This window comes from Megalops cyprinoides, chromosome 11 (genome assembly GCF_013368585.1).
Source record: "Megalops cyprinoides isolate fMegCyp1 chromosome 11, fMegCyp1.pri, whole genome shotgun sequence".
Taxonomy (NCBI): Eukaryota; Metazoa; Chordata; class Actinopteri; order Elopiformes; family Megalopidae; genus Megalops; species Megalops cyprinoides.
The window spans coordinates 6621140-6633571 of record NC_050593.1 but is presented as its reverse complement, the minus strand read 5'-3'; the positions used below and the strand labels follow the sequence as shown (position 1 = coordinate 6633571).

Genomic DNA, 12432 nt, shown 5'->3' with positions numbered 1-12432 from the left:
GTTCAGATGTTCAGATGTACCAGTAGGACAAGCCTAAGGAACTGACTACCAAAATGCTAGGTGAAAAATGGAGAAAAATGCAAGAATATTAACAAGGGAAAACAAACTGTAATTTTCACAAATGCAAAAGCCTGTCTTTACAACGCTGTGTAAACATCCCTTTTCTGCTGCAAACGTGTGAAGGGAATCACAGATGCACTGACGGCTCCAATGAAACCACAAAGACCGTGTGAAAATGCATCTGGCCACGCTCAAAATGAACCAAAAAATACCAATACTGCGATACCAACGCAAGCTGCTGTTGGCTGTTGCATTTGAAAACCAGGTGAGATATTAGAATACACAGACCCACCGGCCTTTGGATAAATGTTTGTCTCTGCTGAAAATAAAAAATTAAGAAAAGAACAGGAAAAAAATGACTTGCAGCAGGTGCTTTTTCACACACATGCGTGGGTGAACACGGGCAAACGCACACACACGTGCACACACACACACACACACACACACACACACGTGCGCACACTTGCACGGAACATCAAAAGCCACGGTAGCGTCTGATCTGAGGAGCACGCCTGATTTCCCACGGGGCGCAGGGGGAAGACAGCCGGGATATGCAGAAGAGACGGGGAGGGGGCGAGAGGAGGGTGCGAGACGGGCGGAGATTAAAGCAGCGAGAGCTCTGTGTGTGTGTGTGTGTGTGTGTGTGTTTCAATCCGATGGCTGCAGGGCCCAGACGTCACACGAAAACCCGCTACGGGGCTGAGCCCTCTCTCGCTGAGTAAGACTGGATTGCTGCACACTGAAACCAGTGAGAGAGAGAGACAGCGAGAGAGCAAAGAACGGACCCTGTTCCATCACAGACAAAGGGCTCTGTCTGTCTCTCTGTGTCTTTCTCTCTCTCTGTCTCTGTCTGTCTCTCTCTCTCGCTGTCTGTGTCTCTGTCATCCAGTTACAGCCAATCACAGCAGTGAGAGATTCAGAGGAACAGGCTGGTGTTGAAGGACACCCCACTTCAGGATTCCGTAAGGGTTCACTCCCCTGGAACTACCTTCCCCTAATGTGCTCTTCATGAGAAACCAATCTCACTCTGGATTTACAAACCTCGGTGGACCAAAAGACTCACAGGCACACGCATAAGCATTAAGCTTAAGCAAAACACACAAACTATTCATAATTTTTTCAGATCATAAGCATTGACATTCACATTTTTCATGATTAAATAAGCTGTGGTAAACATTGTTGAAAAGTTAATATGATTCAGAAAAATAAGAAACTGTTAGGCAGATTATAAATATATAACATTTTTCCTTGTAGCTTTGCAGGTGACTAATCCTCTCTAGGGAGGGGTTTCTCAGTGAGAAAGACTGCTGCGGAAACAGACTCATTGATCTGTTATTTCACTGTTACAAGCGGGTCGTGAGCAGGATGTCATTTTAGAGCTTTCTTCAGCAGTATTCAGTCAAGGCAGGCCATCCTGGCAAAGACCAGCAATGTAGCCTCAGCTGCAGACTTTATCTGATTTGTGGGTAATGGACTTTGATCTTCAACCTTTGACCTTGTAAATATGCTACATACACACAGTGACTCCTGTAAGTTAAATACCATATCCGTGTGTAATGTTCAGGAGGTGCATGCACTGTGTGGCTGAATGTGAGACCAAGTACAAGTTCTTAATAATTTCAACATAACAGCCTGAGGTCTTAACAACCACCCCCCCCCCCTTACAAAAACCCACACCCAAAATTCCTGAATTAATACAAAAATTCTTCATGGCTTTGACTCAAAGGATACAAGAGACAGTGACACAACCCAGCACTGTAACTAAGCAATTTATATCTAAGCGCATTGCATGTCACAGAGGAGCACCCGCCCTCACCTAACCCTCTCCTTGGAGTCTCCGAAGGTCTCCTTCAGGTTGCTGAGGTCAGGGTAGTAGCTTGCCGGAGGCGAGATGAGCTCCAGCAGGCCAGAGCTGAACTCTGCCGAGAACCTGGAAAAGGGGTTTCACAAGGTCAGCTGTGAGGACAATCCCAGCATGACCTCACAGCCCACTATCTGTTTTAGTTCATGACCCTGGACCACAGCCATCTACTCTGCTACTGATAACACTCAGTAGCACAAGCTCACATGGGGGGAAAGGTTACTGTGCTGGAAACGTGCCAATCAAACAAACATACCAATCAGCTATAGCTACGGGAGGATCTAGCAGAGAAATTACTTTCAGCTGTGCTTCTGTAAAAACGTCTCTCCCAATGAAACATTGCATATTCCCACACTCTATTGCAGTGACTAATAATAATTGGATGATTATTCATATATAACATAAATTATACACAGTTAATCGCTGATAACTTCATCTGTGTGGGACTGTTGTGACAGTGTGCACATGGCTGTGGAAGTGAAATGGCACCAGCTGGATATTAAGCCATAAAAAGCAGTATGCAATTATCCAATATGCAGTTATAGAGAGATGACTGTATTCAATTAATATTATGATTTGGCAAAGGCACTGAACTCCTCAATAAGGTCAGAGCACAAAGTCTTCAAGGACACACATTAAGACGTACATAGTAGACGGGAACTCCTGAGAGACAAAATAAGAAATATCACTTAACTCTTTCTCCAGGCCATCGGCCACACTTTGCACATAGTCTGCGTCCGTCTGTGGGGAGAAATAACACACACACACCTGCTAAGCTCCTCTTTGAACTCGACAGAAGCCACAATGACAGCAGCTTACCTCACAACCTGGCTCACTGGAGACAGATTCTACTTTGCGCAAGCTCTGCATTCAATAATTGAACACGTCTAACAGTGATTTCCCATAATCCAATGGCAGCAGCAGGAGGGAGGCTTCTGTTCTCAACACTCAAGAGGTTCTAGAATCTATTACTCCAGCGTTCCGGGAGTCTCAATGATTTTTGGCTAGCCATGAAGTGTGTACACGCCCACTTATACTCCTTGTATGCTTGGTCTAGAGGAAGGTGAAAAATATAAAGATATGCAAAAGGACATGATTATTTCCCTGGAGATTATTTCCCTGGTTTGTGACTGTAGCAGAATCAGAGGGTCGGTCTCAGACTGGCAGGCTGTGTAATTGAGACAAAACGCACCCCAGGGCTTTCAATCATCACCTGCACATCTGCGCGAAATGCAGTCCTACCTGCATGTTGTTGTCGTGTACGATTTCAAATAAAGAACAGAGCAGGCTTCTACTTTCATGCACTTCAGAAACTGCATTTCGCAACGATTCCTTGCAGCCGAGCAAAGGCACGAAGGGGAGAATCGCAGCTTCTAAAACGTTCGGGTATTCAGCAGGGGGTGCGTATGTCAGAGAGCCGCGTTCGCAGAGACTGCTTCAGAGATTCTGAGGAAGCCTTCCACTGAGGCAGAACGAAACGTGTCCGCTGATAGCAATTAGCGTGGAAGCTTTCATAAAAAAACAAAACACTCTTCTATAAATACGACGAGCTGGACCGCGGTAATCGCGGGCGGCGTGGAAGCGTTCCACGGGCTTGGCTAATGCGGCATTCAGGCGACGCAGAGTCGGGTTTGATTTCTTTGCCGAGAGCATGGGACGCCTGACAAATCGCCTCTGATCACCAGGAGAAATTCTCTTAAATCCAGCGATGACTCATATCCTCTGTTAGCAGGACACACAGCACACACAGGTGCTGCCTGGCCTCGTGTTTTTAGGCCATGGGAGCCTTTCGCTGGGAGTTCGGGGGACAGATCGAGAGTTACGCTTTCCTCGTTAAGATGCTCAGTGCTGGGCTTTTTATAATATGGCCCAGAAACAAGAGGCCAGAGGACATAGCGAATGAGGCTGCTATCCAAAAATGGTGTGACATTGTGAGGCACCTGTGAGAGCATGCAGGTATGCATTCACTTTACCAAATTAAATCACGGCCTTCTGGTACTCTTTTACATTGAAATGCCTTACACTAATCAGGAGCCGAAAGCTAACTCTACCTCTCTTAAACATTTCGCCTCCACAAGGGTCTCCACAAAGACATCTGCTGTAACAGGCTGATCGAAACTGTCTAAGTTTAGCTGTCACATACAAATGCTGCATTAACAGCACTGGTAGCGTCAGTGAATTTTGAGAGATCCCATTAACAGCTGCATCTCGGTCTCTTTTTTCACATATCCCTCAAGGCTTGTGTTCTGTATACAGACTTCATACCTTAAAGAGGCATGATTGCCACATATGATGAAGTGGGGAGATTTTTGCAGAAAATCAGCACTTGCTAAAGAATTCAGGTCGTGGGGTTTATCAAGAATATTACCCAAATGCATGCGCACATGTTTGGTCACATTTTGCATGTGCGTGAGAACAGATCTAGCAGCGGTTCCCTTGTCCCTGGGAGTGCCTGGTGTTCCAGACCTCAAGCGTGGTCACATGACACAAGTGTTATACCCCTGAGTCCCCGGAGGACAATGTGCAACTACAGGTCACGCAGAGGGCAAGGAACACAGACAGCAAATGAAAGCATTTGCAAGTCAAGCACAAGCGCGCTAGCCCTGACATGGCCCGGGGCTGCTGTTATCACACTGTCGTCCTGCTCTGTCGGCTTGCACGTCCCGTAGCAGCGCTGCTAAGTACGCTGTACGGAACATGCTGTGCTCTATTCTCACTGAAGCGCTCGACACGGCCGAGTCTCTCTCCAGGAACTCTTCTGGAGGGAACCCGATGGGATAAGAAGCAAAGAAGCAGAGAGAGGTAGAGAGAGAGGGGGTATGCAGTGGTAATTAGGTGTGCTGTCAGAGTGCTGCCTCTGTGCCCACAGAGTGACTGCTGTTCGGCCAGAGAGAGGAGAGGGGTAGGGAGTGGTCACCCAGGGTTCTGTGGGGCTGAAACATTCCCTCTCCTTCTCTCATCCTCTTCTATTCCTCCCCATCCCTCCTTCCTCTCTCCTGCCCCAGTGCGGACACACAGGAAACACTAGCGGAAGATTCGCCTCCTCAGGGGGGGAAGTTATAAATATCCCCGTCGAGGGAGCTGACCCAGAATGCCCCTGCAGGGGAGGAGGGGTGTCCCCCTTTCAGCCAGTCCCCTGCGGACGCGAGCGTGATGCCGGGCCAGAGCAGATGTTGATACGCGTCAAAGAGGCTTTCTGAGCCCGCGAGACGGAGCAAGATTCCATCTATCAGCCGACAGCTTGGCTGCGCTCACGCAATGCACAGTATAAAGATCCCCCACCAACCATGACAGGCTGCATCTGGCAACTGAGTGCAAGAGCTTTACTGTCTTTAATGGTGAGGCCTGCAACCAGGTTGCCAGTTCAATTTCCATGTGGGGAACTACTATTGAACCTTTGACCGAGGGTAACCAAATTGCAGTGAGCTTCAGGCTGTATAAACAGATGATCTGGAAGCCATGCAAGTTTATCCGAACAAGAGTGGCTGTTATGCAAATGAATAATGTAAGGTCTCTCTGCTGTTAGCACACGTGGCCTTTCTGTCCTGGTTCCAGTCAACCTTACATTTCACTGCAAGCTACTGATGACCTCAAAGGACCTGGGGCGTGAATTGGTTGGCTGCCCTGAGAGGAGCTCTTGTCATGAAGGAAGAGAAGCACAGCGCGCAAACCGCACACCCAAACCAGCTGACAAAGTTCCTTCTCTTTATTAAGCAACAGCATTACTCAAATGCATGCAGTAAGGGATGTTGACCTCTGTAACGTCCAAACTCATGGTAAGGACAACCGACTGTCAACCGCTTGTGCAATGGCACTGTTGCTGCCAACGCCAGTAAAAAAAAAACCCTTACTGCGATGTATGCCAGCATTTGCGCATGGCTCAGGGGAGTCTGCACTGATGTAGACATGAACAAGGGCTTCGCCCACTTTCAAAAAGACCATCGCTTGCTGCCTCAGCAGAATAAATCAAAATGAAAGTATGTGGAATGCTGTGTCAACTGGTTTAGCATGTGGAATCTCCTGAATGACAATTTTGTCCTTATTGTCTTACTAGACACACACTGCATTAATTCCCCTTGCACAGGAAGACATACATCGATCTAAGGGAAACAGCAGAGCCTGGCTGTCCTCATCTACACTACATCACTCCCGTTTGTGACATCACGACAGGCAGCCGTTCTAAAATCCACAGGAATCTATTGGCTATTCACAAACAGAGTTGTCATGGTTTCATCACGCTGTGTCTTTCTGTAATGCCGTCCGATTCATGGCCACGCAGACGAGGCGGGTAACAGGACTCACCTCTCCGACGAACACGATGATGACGCAGTCCAGCTTCTCCTCGGGCGACAGCTTATCGATGAGGGAGTGCAGCGTCTCTGCCAGGTAGGACTTGACCTTTCGTCTCACGGTGGGGATGCCCATCACCATGGACACTGCAAGGAGGAGAGAGGACCCGGGTGAGAGCAGGGCGGATTGGGAAACAGCGACACGCCGGCAAAGGCAGCGCCATTGCAGTGCCACGAATTTGCGATTTGGTTGTGGCAGTTCTCTGTTTGAGGCAGCATGAGGGCACGCAAGACTTTATTAAAATTAAGGGCAGGCGTTCAAGCTTCAGTGTATGCCCTTAACATCATAAACAAATAAGCAGTGTTCATAACAAATTAAATAATAAATAATAAAGTGTTAAAAAATAAAAGCGCTCCTTTATTCAATGCAAATACAGTCCTATCCGTTAAATTCAGTAATCTCTGAACTCGTTGAACTTGTGCTTTGTAGAATAAATGTAACATAAATGTTTGTGATTAAAAGTGAGTAGGAGTTAAAGTCAAACATTGACGAAATCAAGGCCTGACTTCTAAAAGATCTTTAATGTTTAAGGTGGCACAAGGACTGAGCTCTGGTAAGTTCCCTGATGTACTAAGGACAGACAGAGTTGTGTTATAGCAGTCCTCTGATGTTTAAGGCAGTGCAGGGACAGAGCTCTACTGTAGCAGTTCTTTGATGTTTAGGGCGACACAAGGAGAAACACAGAGTTCTACTCTTAGCGGTTCTTTGATGCTTAAGGTGGTGTGGAGACAAACACAGAGCTGCACTGTGGCAGTTCTCTGATATTTAAGGCGTCACAGGGGCAGACACAGAGCAACACCTATGTTCTCTGGCTTAAATCAGAGCCCCACCTTAAAACGAGGGTGTCAGATAGCAGTGTAGGGAGAGAAAACGGCCATTCATTCAGCCCAGCACGTCGGCGGGCCGTCGCAAGCGATGCAGAGACACGCAAACCGCCCCGGGCATCAGCGGACCCCCTTCTCCCCCTGCCTCACGGGACACCCTGCCGGAGGGAGCCGTCCCACTTTACGGGGCGGGATAAATCAGGGCCCTCGCTCTGAGCGCGCTCGGCAGAGGCCCCGCCCCCTCCACAATCGGTTCATAGAGTGTAACGGGAGGAGGGCAGCGCAAGGAGGTCAGGCCGGGACAGCAGGGGGGAGAGCGCGGCTGCCCCGTTACAGCGCGCCGTGAGGACCTTCAATCCGTCCCGGGGAGAGACCGCGGCGTTGGGAGAGACCGCGGCGTCGGGACAGCCCGCGGCGTGGGGACAGCCCAGGGCCCACACAGCTACCACGGCTACAGCCGTCACGTCGAAGGGATCTCGTCACCCTGGAGCAGCCAGCGCTCATGTGATAGCAGCTTAGCAGTGTAACAGGGCAGCCAAAGCATGCCACCCCACACCACTCTCTCTCTCTCTCCCTCTATTCAGCTCAATTCAATTGGCTTTATTGGCACGATAAGCATACACTTACGTTGCCAAAGCACATGGTAAAACAACAAATGGAATTTTTTTAAAGAGAATGTAATGTATTTTTTTGAATAATTCTACATCAAATTAAAAACTGTCTATAAATGAAATTCCTGTGTACTTTTGTTTTTGTATCCCACTGTGCCCCTCAAATTGTGGAAAGAGAGAAGCACTAATGACATGCATTTTCTCCTCTTTACCGACAGGAGCGGCGGACTCTCTGTCTCAGATGCTCTCAGATTCAGGGCAGGTCGCTCTCTCTCTTTAGGGGAAGCACAATGCCTGGGCCTCCCTGTGCTTTTTGCGTTTGGCCAGGACGCACAGCTCCATCTCCACCTCTGAAGAATGACAGCCCAGAACAGGCTGTCCTCGTTCTCTCTTTGGCGAGCGCGCGGGCCCGCCCAGCCCGGTTGGAGATGCTTATCTGGATCTCAGGCGGGCCGCAAGGCTGCAAGAGTGCAGTCCACGGGGTTTTTTTTTTTTTAACAAAATAACGAGAAAGAAATTTTGACTTTTAGAAAGGAAACCCTTCACCCCCCTACACATTCAAACTGCGACCAGAGAGAGAGACAACCTGAAAGAGAAAGACCTGCGACAGAACTGGCAACCCATGCGCACGTGCTCTTGCGGTGCCCCAAAACCCCCTCCGTGCCATCTCCTCGTCAGGAAGCTCCCAGACGCAGTTAAAACACAGCAAAGTAGGTCAATGATGAAAGGAGGCAGGGAGACAAATGTGATTGTGTTCAAGGTGTTCTTTTGATTCCCCCCCCGTTTCCGCGTGTCGGGCGTTGGGTGAACGCGATTCAGCCACGCTGCTGGGAGATTCCGCTGGCGTCCAAGGCCGCGCGGGTTTACTCATTAATTTTCATTCCCTTCAAGTTAGAACATCACACCCGATGATACGGGATCGTTGATTAAGGGCTGTAGATTTCTGCACACTTTTTTTACCCATAATGCCTTGCTGCAGATTTGTTCTGTTGGCTCCGGATTCAAGGTTAATAAAGGCATCTGCAGCTGCTCTGGTCCCATGGACCCAAGGACAATCCCAGCTCCTCTCCGTTCTACTCCTCTCAGCCTTCTCACCACCTTCCCAGATAAATGACTCTGTTTTCAAATACAGTCACACATACCCACATTCAGTTTTTTCCCATTTATTTTGTCCATACCTTTCTTGGTTTTAATTTGACTGAAAATCCAGTTGCAGAATTCACACTCATAAAGCACAGTGAGTCATCAAGTGTTAGGGTCCATAAAGTGTGCTAAATATAGCTTCTTTTACAAAAATACTGGCATGCACCAATCTATTCAAACCCTCTGCTGCTCTTCATATCTTCTAGTTCAATAACAGACATAGAGAATGTGGAACAATACTCATCTTTTTCAGCCTCTGACTCCCACTCTCTCCTCTCCTTACCTCTAATCCCCCTTCTCCCTCCTTCCCTCCCTCTCCCATTCTAATCCTCCCATCTCTCTCAAATGCCTTTCTCTCTCTAAGTCTTAACACTTTCCCCATTCTCTCCACCCAAGCATTCTACCCAAACAATCTCTCTCCCCCAGAACACCTTGCTCTTCCTCTGCCCTCCTGTCACATCTAACACCAATTCCCCCCTCTCTCTCTCATTCCCACTGCAAGCCCCTGCCTCCCCTCTCTGACCACCCCCACCCCCTACGTCCCCGTTTCCCGATGTTTCAGCCTCGCCCCCCTTCTCCGTGGGCAGAGAGTCCGCAAGGAGATGAGGGAGGCCCCGATTCAGGGCTGCAGACGCGTTTCTAATGAGAGGAAAAACGTCCCAATTTCCACATCTAAAAATAATCCCCTGCCTGGGATGAGCTCGGGGGGAGTGGAGGGGGCTGTCGATTTTGACGTGCTGCGTGGGGTGGGCAGGGGAGTGGAGTCCAAGACGCAGCGCAGGAGGTGCACACGCTTCAAACCCAAACGCCTCCTGCCCCTGATGGCCACGCCGTCAGAAACAGGAGGTCCGCCTCTGCCCTGGGACCCCAAACGAGGGCTCGTTATCTGCCGCCTAGATAAGCCACCTGGTGCTTTTCCTCCCACTCTGAGACAGTGCTGGGAAAGAGCGAGCATCTCTCATTATGCCTGCACCTGCCAACCATGCGTCGGGCCTACCTCATACAGCCTATCGCACATATTGTGCAACTGGTGACAACAGCGCGCTTAGGTGAGATAAGCGTGCACGGACCACCCATTACTGCAGCGAGGAGCATTGTTCATTACCCACTTGTACGCTGTGCAATGAGCATCTCTCATTATGCCTGCACCTGCCAACCATGCGTCGGGCCTACCTCATACAGCCTATCGCACATATTGTGCAACTGGTGACAACAGCGCACTTAGGTGAGATAAGCGTGCACGGACCACCCATTACTGCAGCGAGGAGCATTGTTCATTACCCACTTGTACGCTGTGCAATGAGCATCTCTCATTATGCCTGCACCTGCCAACCATGCGTCGGGCCTACCTCATACAGCCTATAGCACATATTGTGCAACTGGTGACAACAGCGCACTTAGGTGAGATAAGCGTGCACGGACCACCCATTACTGCAGCGAGGAGTATTGTTCATTACCCGCTTGTACGCTGTGCAATGAGCATCTCTCATTATGCCTGCACCTGCCAACCATGCGTCGGGCCTACCTCATACAGCCTATCGCACATATTGTGCAACTGGTGACAACAGCGCACTTAGGTGAGATAAGCGTGCACGGACCACCCATTACTGCAGCGAGGAGTATTGTTCATTACCCGCTTGTACGCTGTGCAATGAGAAAAACCTACTGCGCTCTCTGATTGAACGGGTGAAACAACTGCTGCTTTTGATTCGCTCAGTGTTTGCGCATGCATTATCTCAGTTTAAGGCAGGGCTGTCCCTGGACGTGCTGTAGGGCCTGACACACAGGGCTGGCAGGAGAGGCTACCCTCCGGCACGTCCCCGACGCTTCCTCCGGGGGCGTGACAGACGACAGCACTGGGAGGACATGATTCATCACAGCCGACAAACAGCGTCTGATCCCTGGGAGTCTGTGCAGGACCGGAAGTGCTCACAGTAAAAAAAAAGACACAAAAAACAGGCTGTTTATTTCAGCTCCTTCTCCACCCCACCCACGTGGGCCAAGCTAACAATCCTGCTCTCCGCCCACCAGGCAGTGGAAAACATGGACAGATCTCCAGGAACACGCCGGAGCACTGACGACTAAGGAACCGCACCTATAAACACAGGGCTGCAGGTTTTGAGTCCAGGGTGGGGCATTTCCTGTTTTGAACACGAACTTGAACATGAACAAATTACTTGAACGTGAACTGTGTTAGTCAATATCCATCTGCATACAGGGACAAAACATCGAAATGCTGTAAGCGATAACCACCTGGAAACAGGTCAGCTTAAGTACATAAATGATGCAAATTGATACGGTGAAGGGCGGCTCCCGGCTATCGTACCTCTTAATCAAATGGCAGACAACAAAAGGATCATACAAACGTACCTCCTGGGGTAATGGATACATGCTGGCGTGCCAATAAGCCTAGAGATTCATAAAGTTACCGCGTGCTAATTTTTTTTTGGTCCCTTCTGAGTACACTGCATGTCAGCCACACCATTGTCAAAGGACCTTTGATGTGACAAAACATACAAAGGTGATTGTTCGAGCTTCCCTTCGCTTTCTGGTTTTGTCACCGGGGAAGTCTTTTGTGTGCCCCCCCACCCCATCTCCCATAATCCTCTTAGGGAGAACCCGATCTTCCAGGTAAAGTCCCATAGCTCTAGACAAACTGACTCAGGTGCCACAAAGGGATGCCCCACTTTTCTTCCCCTCAGCTTGTCACGAGATGTCGACCCCAGCTGACACTTCGCCCCAGCCCCCCGGCCTTGGGGAACAGAGGAAAGACGTGTAACGGGACACCAGCCTTGGGGGTTGGGGGGTGTACAGGCAGACCAAAGCAGTGCTCTGTCTGGGATCTCCATTTGGAGAAATGCATCCCCCCCCACCGCTCCCCGTGTCTCGGTAAAGCTCTTTTACAGGTGTTTTTCTGAGCCAGGAGCGGAACAAAACCTTGACCCACTTCCACATCTCACAGGAAGCTCACTTTCCTGCTGGTGATGTCATGGCACAGAGGACTGAGCGGGAGGGAGGGTGAACACGCAGAGTGTGTGAAGTCAGTGCTCCAGAGTGGTCAGGTCACGTGTGTTCTGGGGGCAAACAGTGTGGTACAGCAGTACGGACCAGGGCTCGTAGCTGAAAGTTTGCTGCTTCAATTCCCCATTGGGCCACTGCTGTTGTAGCCTTGGCCTAGGTCCTTAACCCAGTTGCCTTAGGATATATCTAGCTATTTAAATGGGTAAAATTGTAACCTGTGTAAGCTGCTCTGGATAAGAGTATCTGCTAAATGACAATAACGTAATGTAATGTGTTGTGGACTATCTTGTATCTGTGAGTCAGTTTAGGAGTGTGGACAGCAGACTCCCTGACAGCTTTTTCTGCATGGGTGTGTGGCTCTATAAAGCAGCGTTTCCCAAACCTCTCCTGGAGGACCCCTTGGAGGACCAACATGGCTGATTTAAATGATCAAATGATCCTGAGGCTGCTTAATAACAAACTGATCATTTAAATCAGCCATGTTGGAGCAGGGAGAGATCTAAAACATGCAGGACAAGGGGTCCTCCAGGAGAGGTTTGGGAAACGCTGCTCTAAAGCATCT

General features: G+C 49.3%; 1 protein-coding gene across 2 annotated transcripts in view; it reads right to left on the bottom strand.

Moving 5' to 3' along the window:
* LOC118785479 (alpha-1,3-mannosyl-glycoprotein 4-beta-N-acetylglucosaminyltransferase A-like) overlaps nt 1–12432 on the bottom strand; it is a 42252-nt gene that overhangs the window by 12037 nt on the left and 17783 nt on the right. For both annotated transcript variants that reach the window (XM_036540156.1, XM_036540155.1), the window contains exons 5-7: nt 6224–6357; nt 2616–2662; nt 1877–1990 (exon numbers count right to left, since the gene is read on the bottom strand). In XM_036540156.1, coding sequence (XP_036396049.1) covers nt 1877–1990; nt 2616–2662; nt 6224–6357 — 295 coding nt within the window. The remainder of the gene's footprint in view (nt 1–1876; nt 1991–2615; nt 2663–6223; nt 6358–12432) is intronic.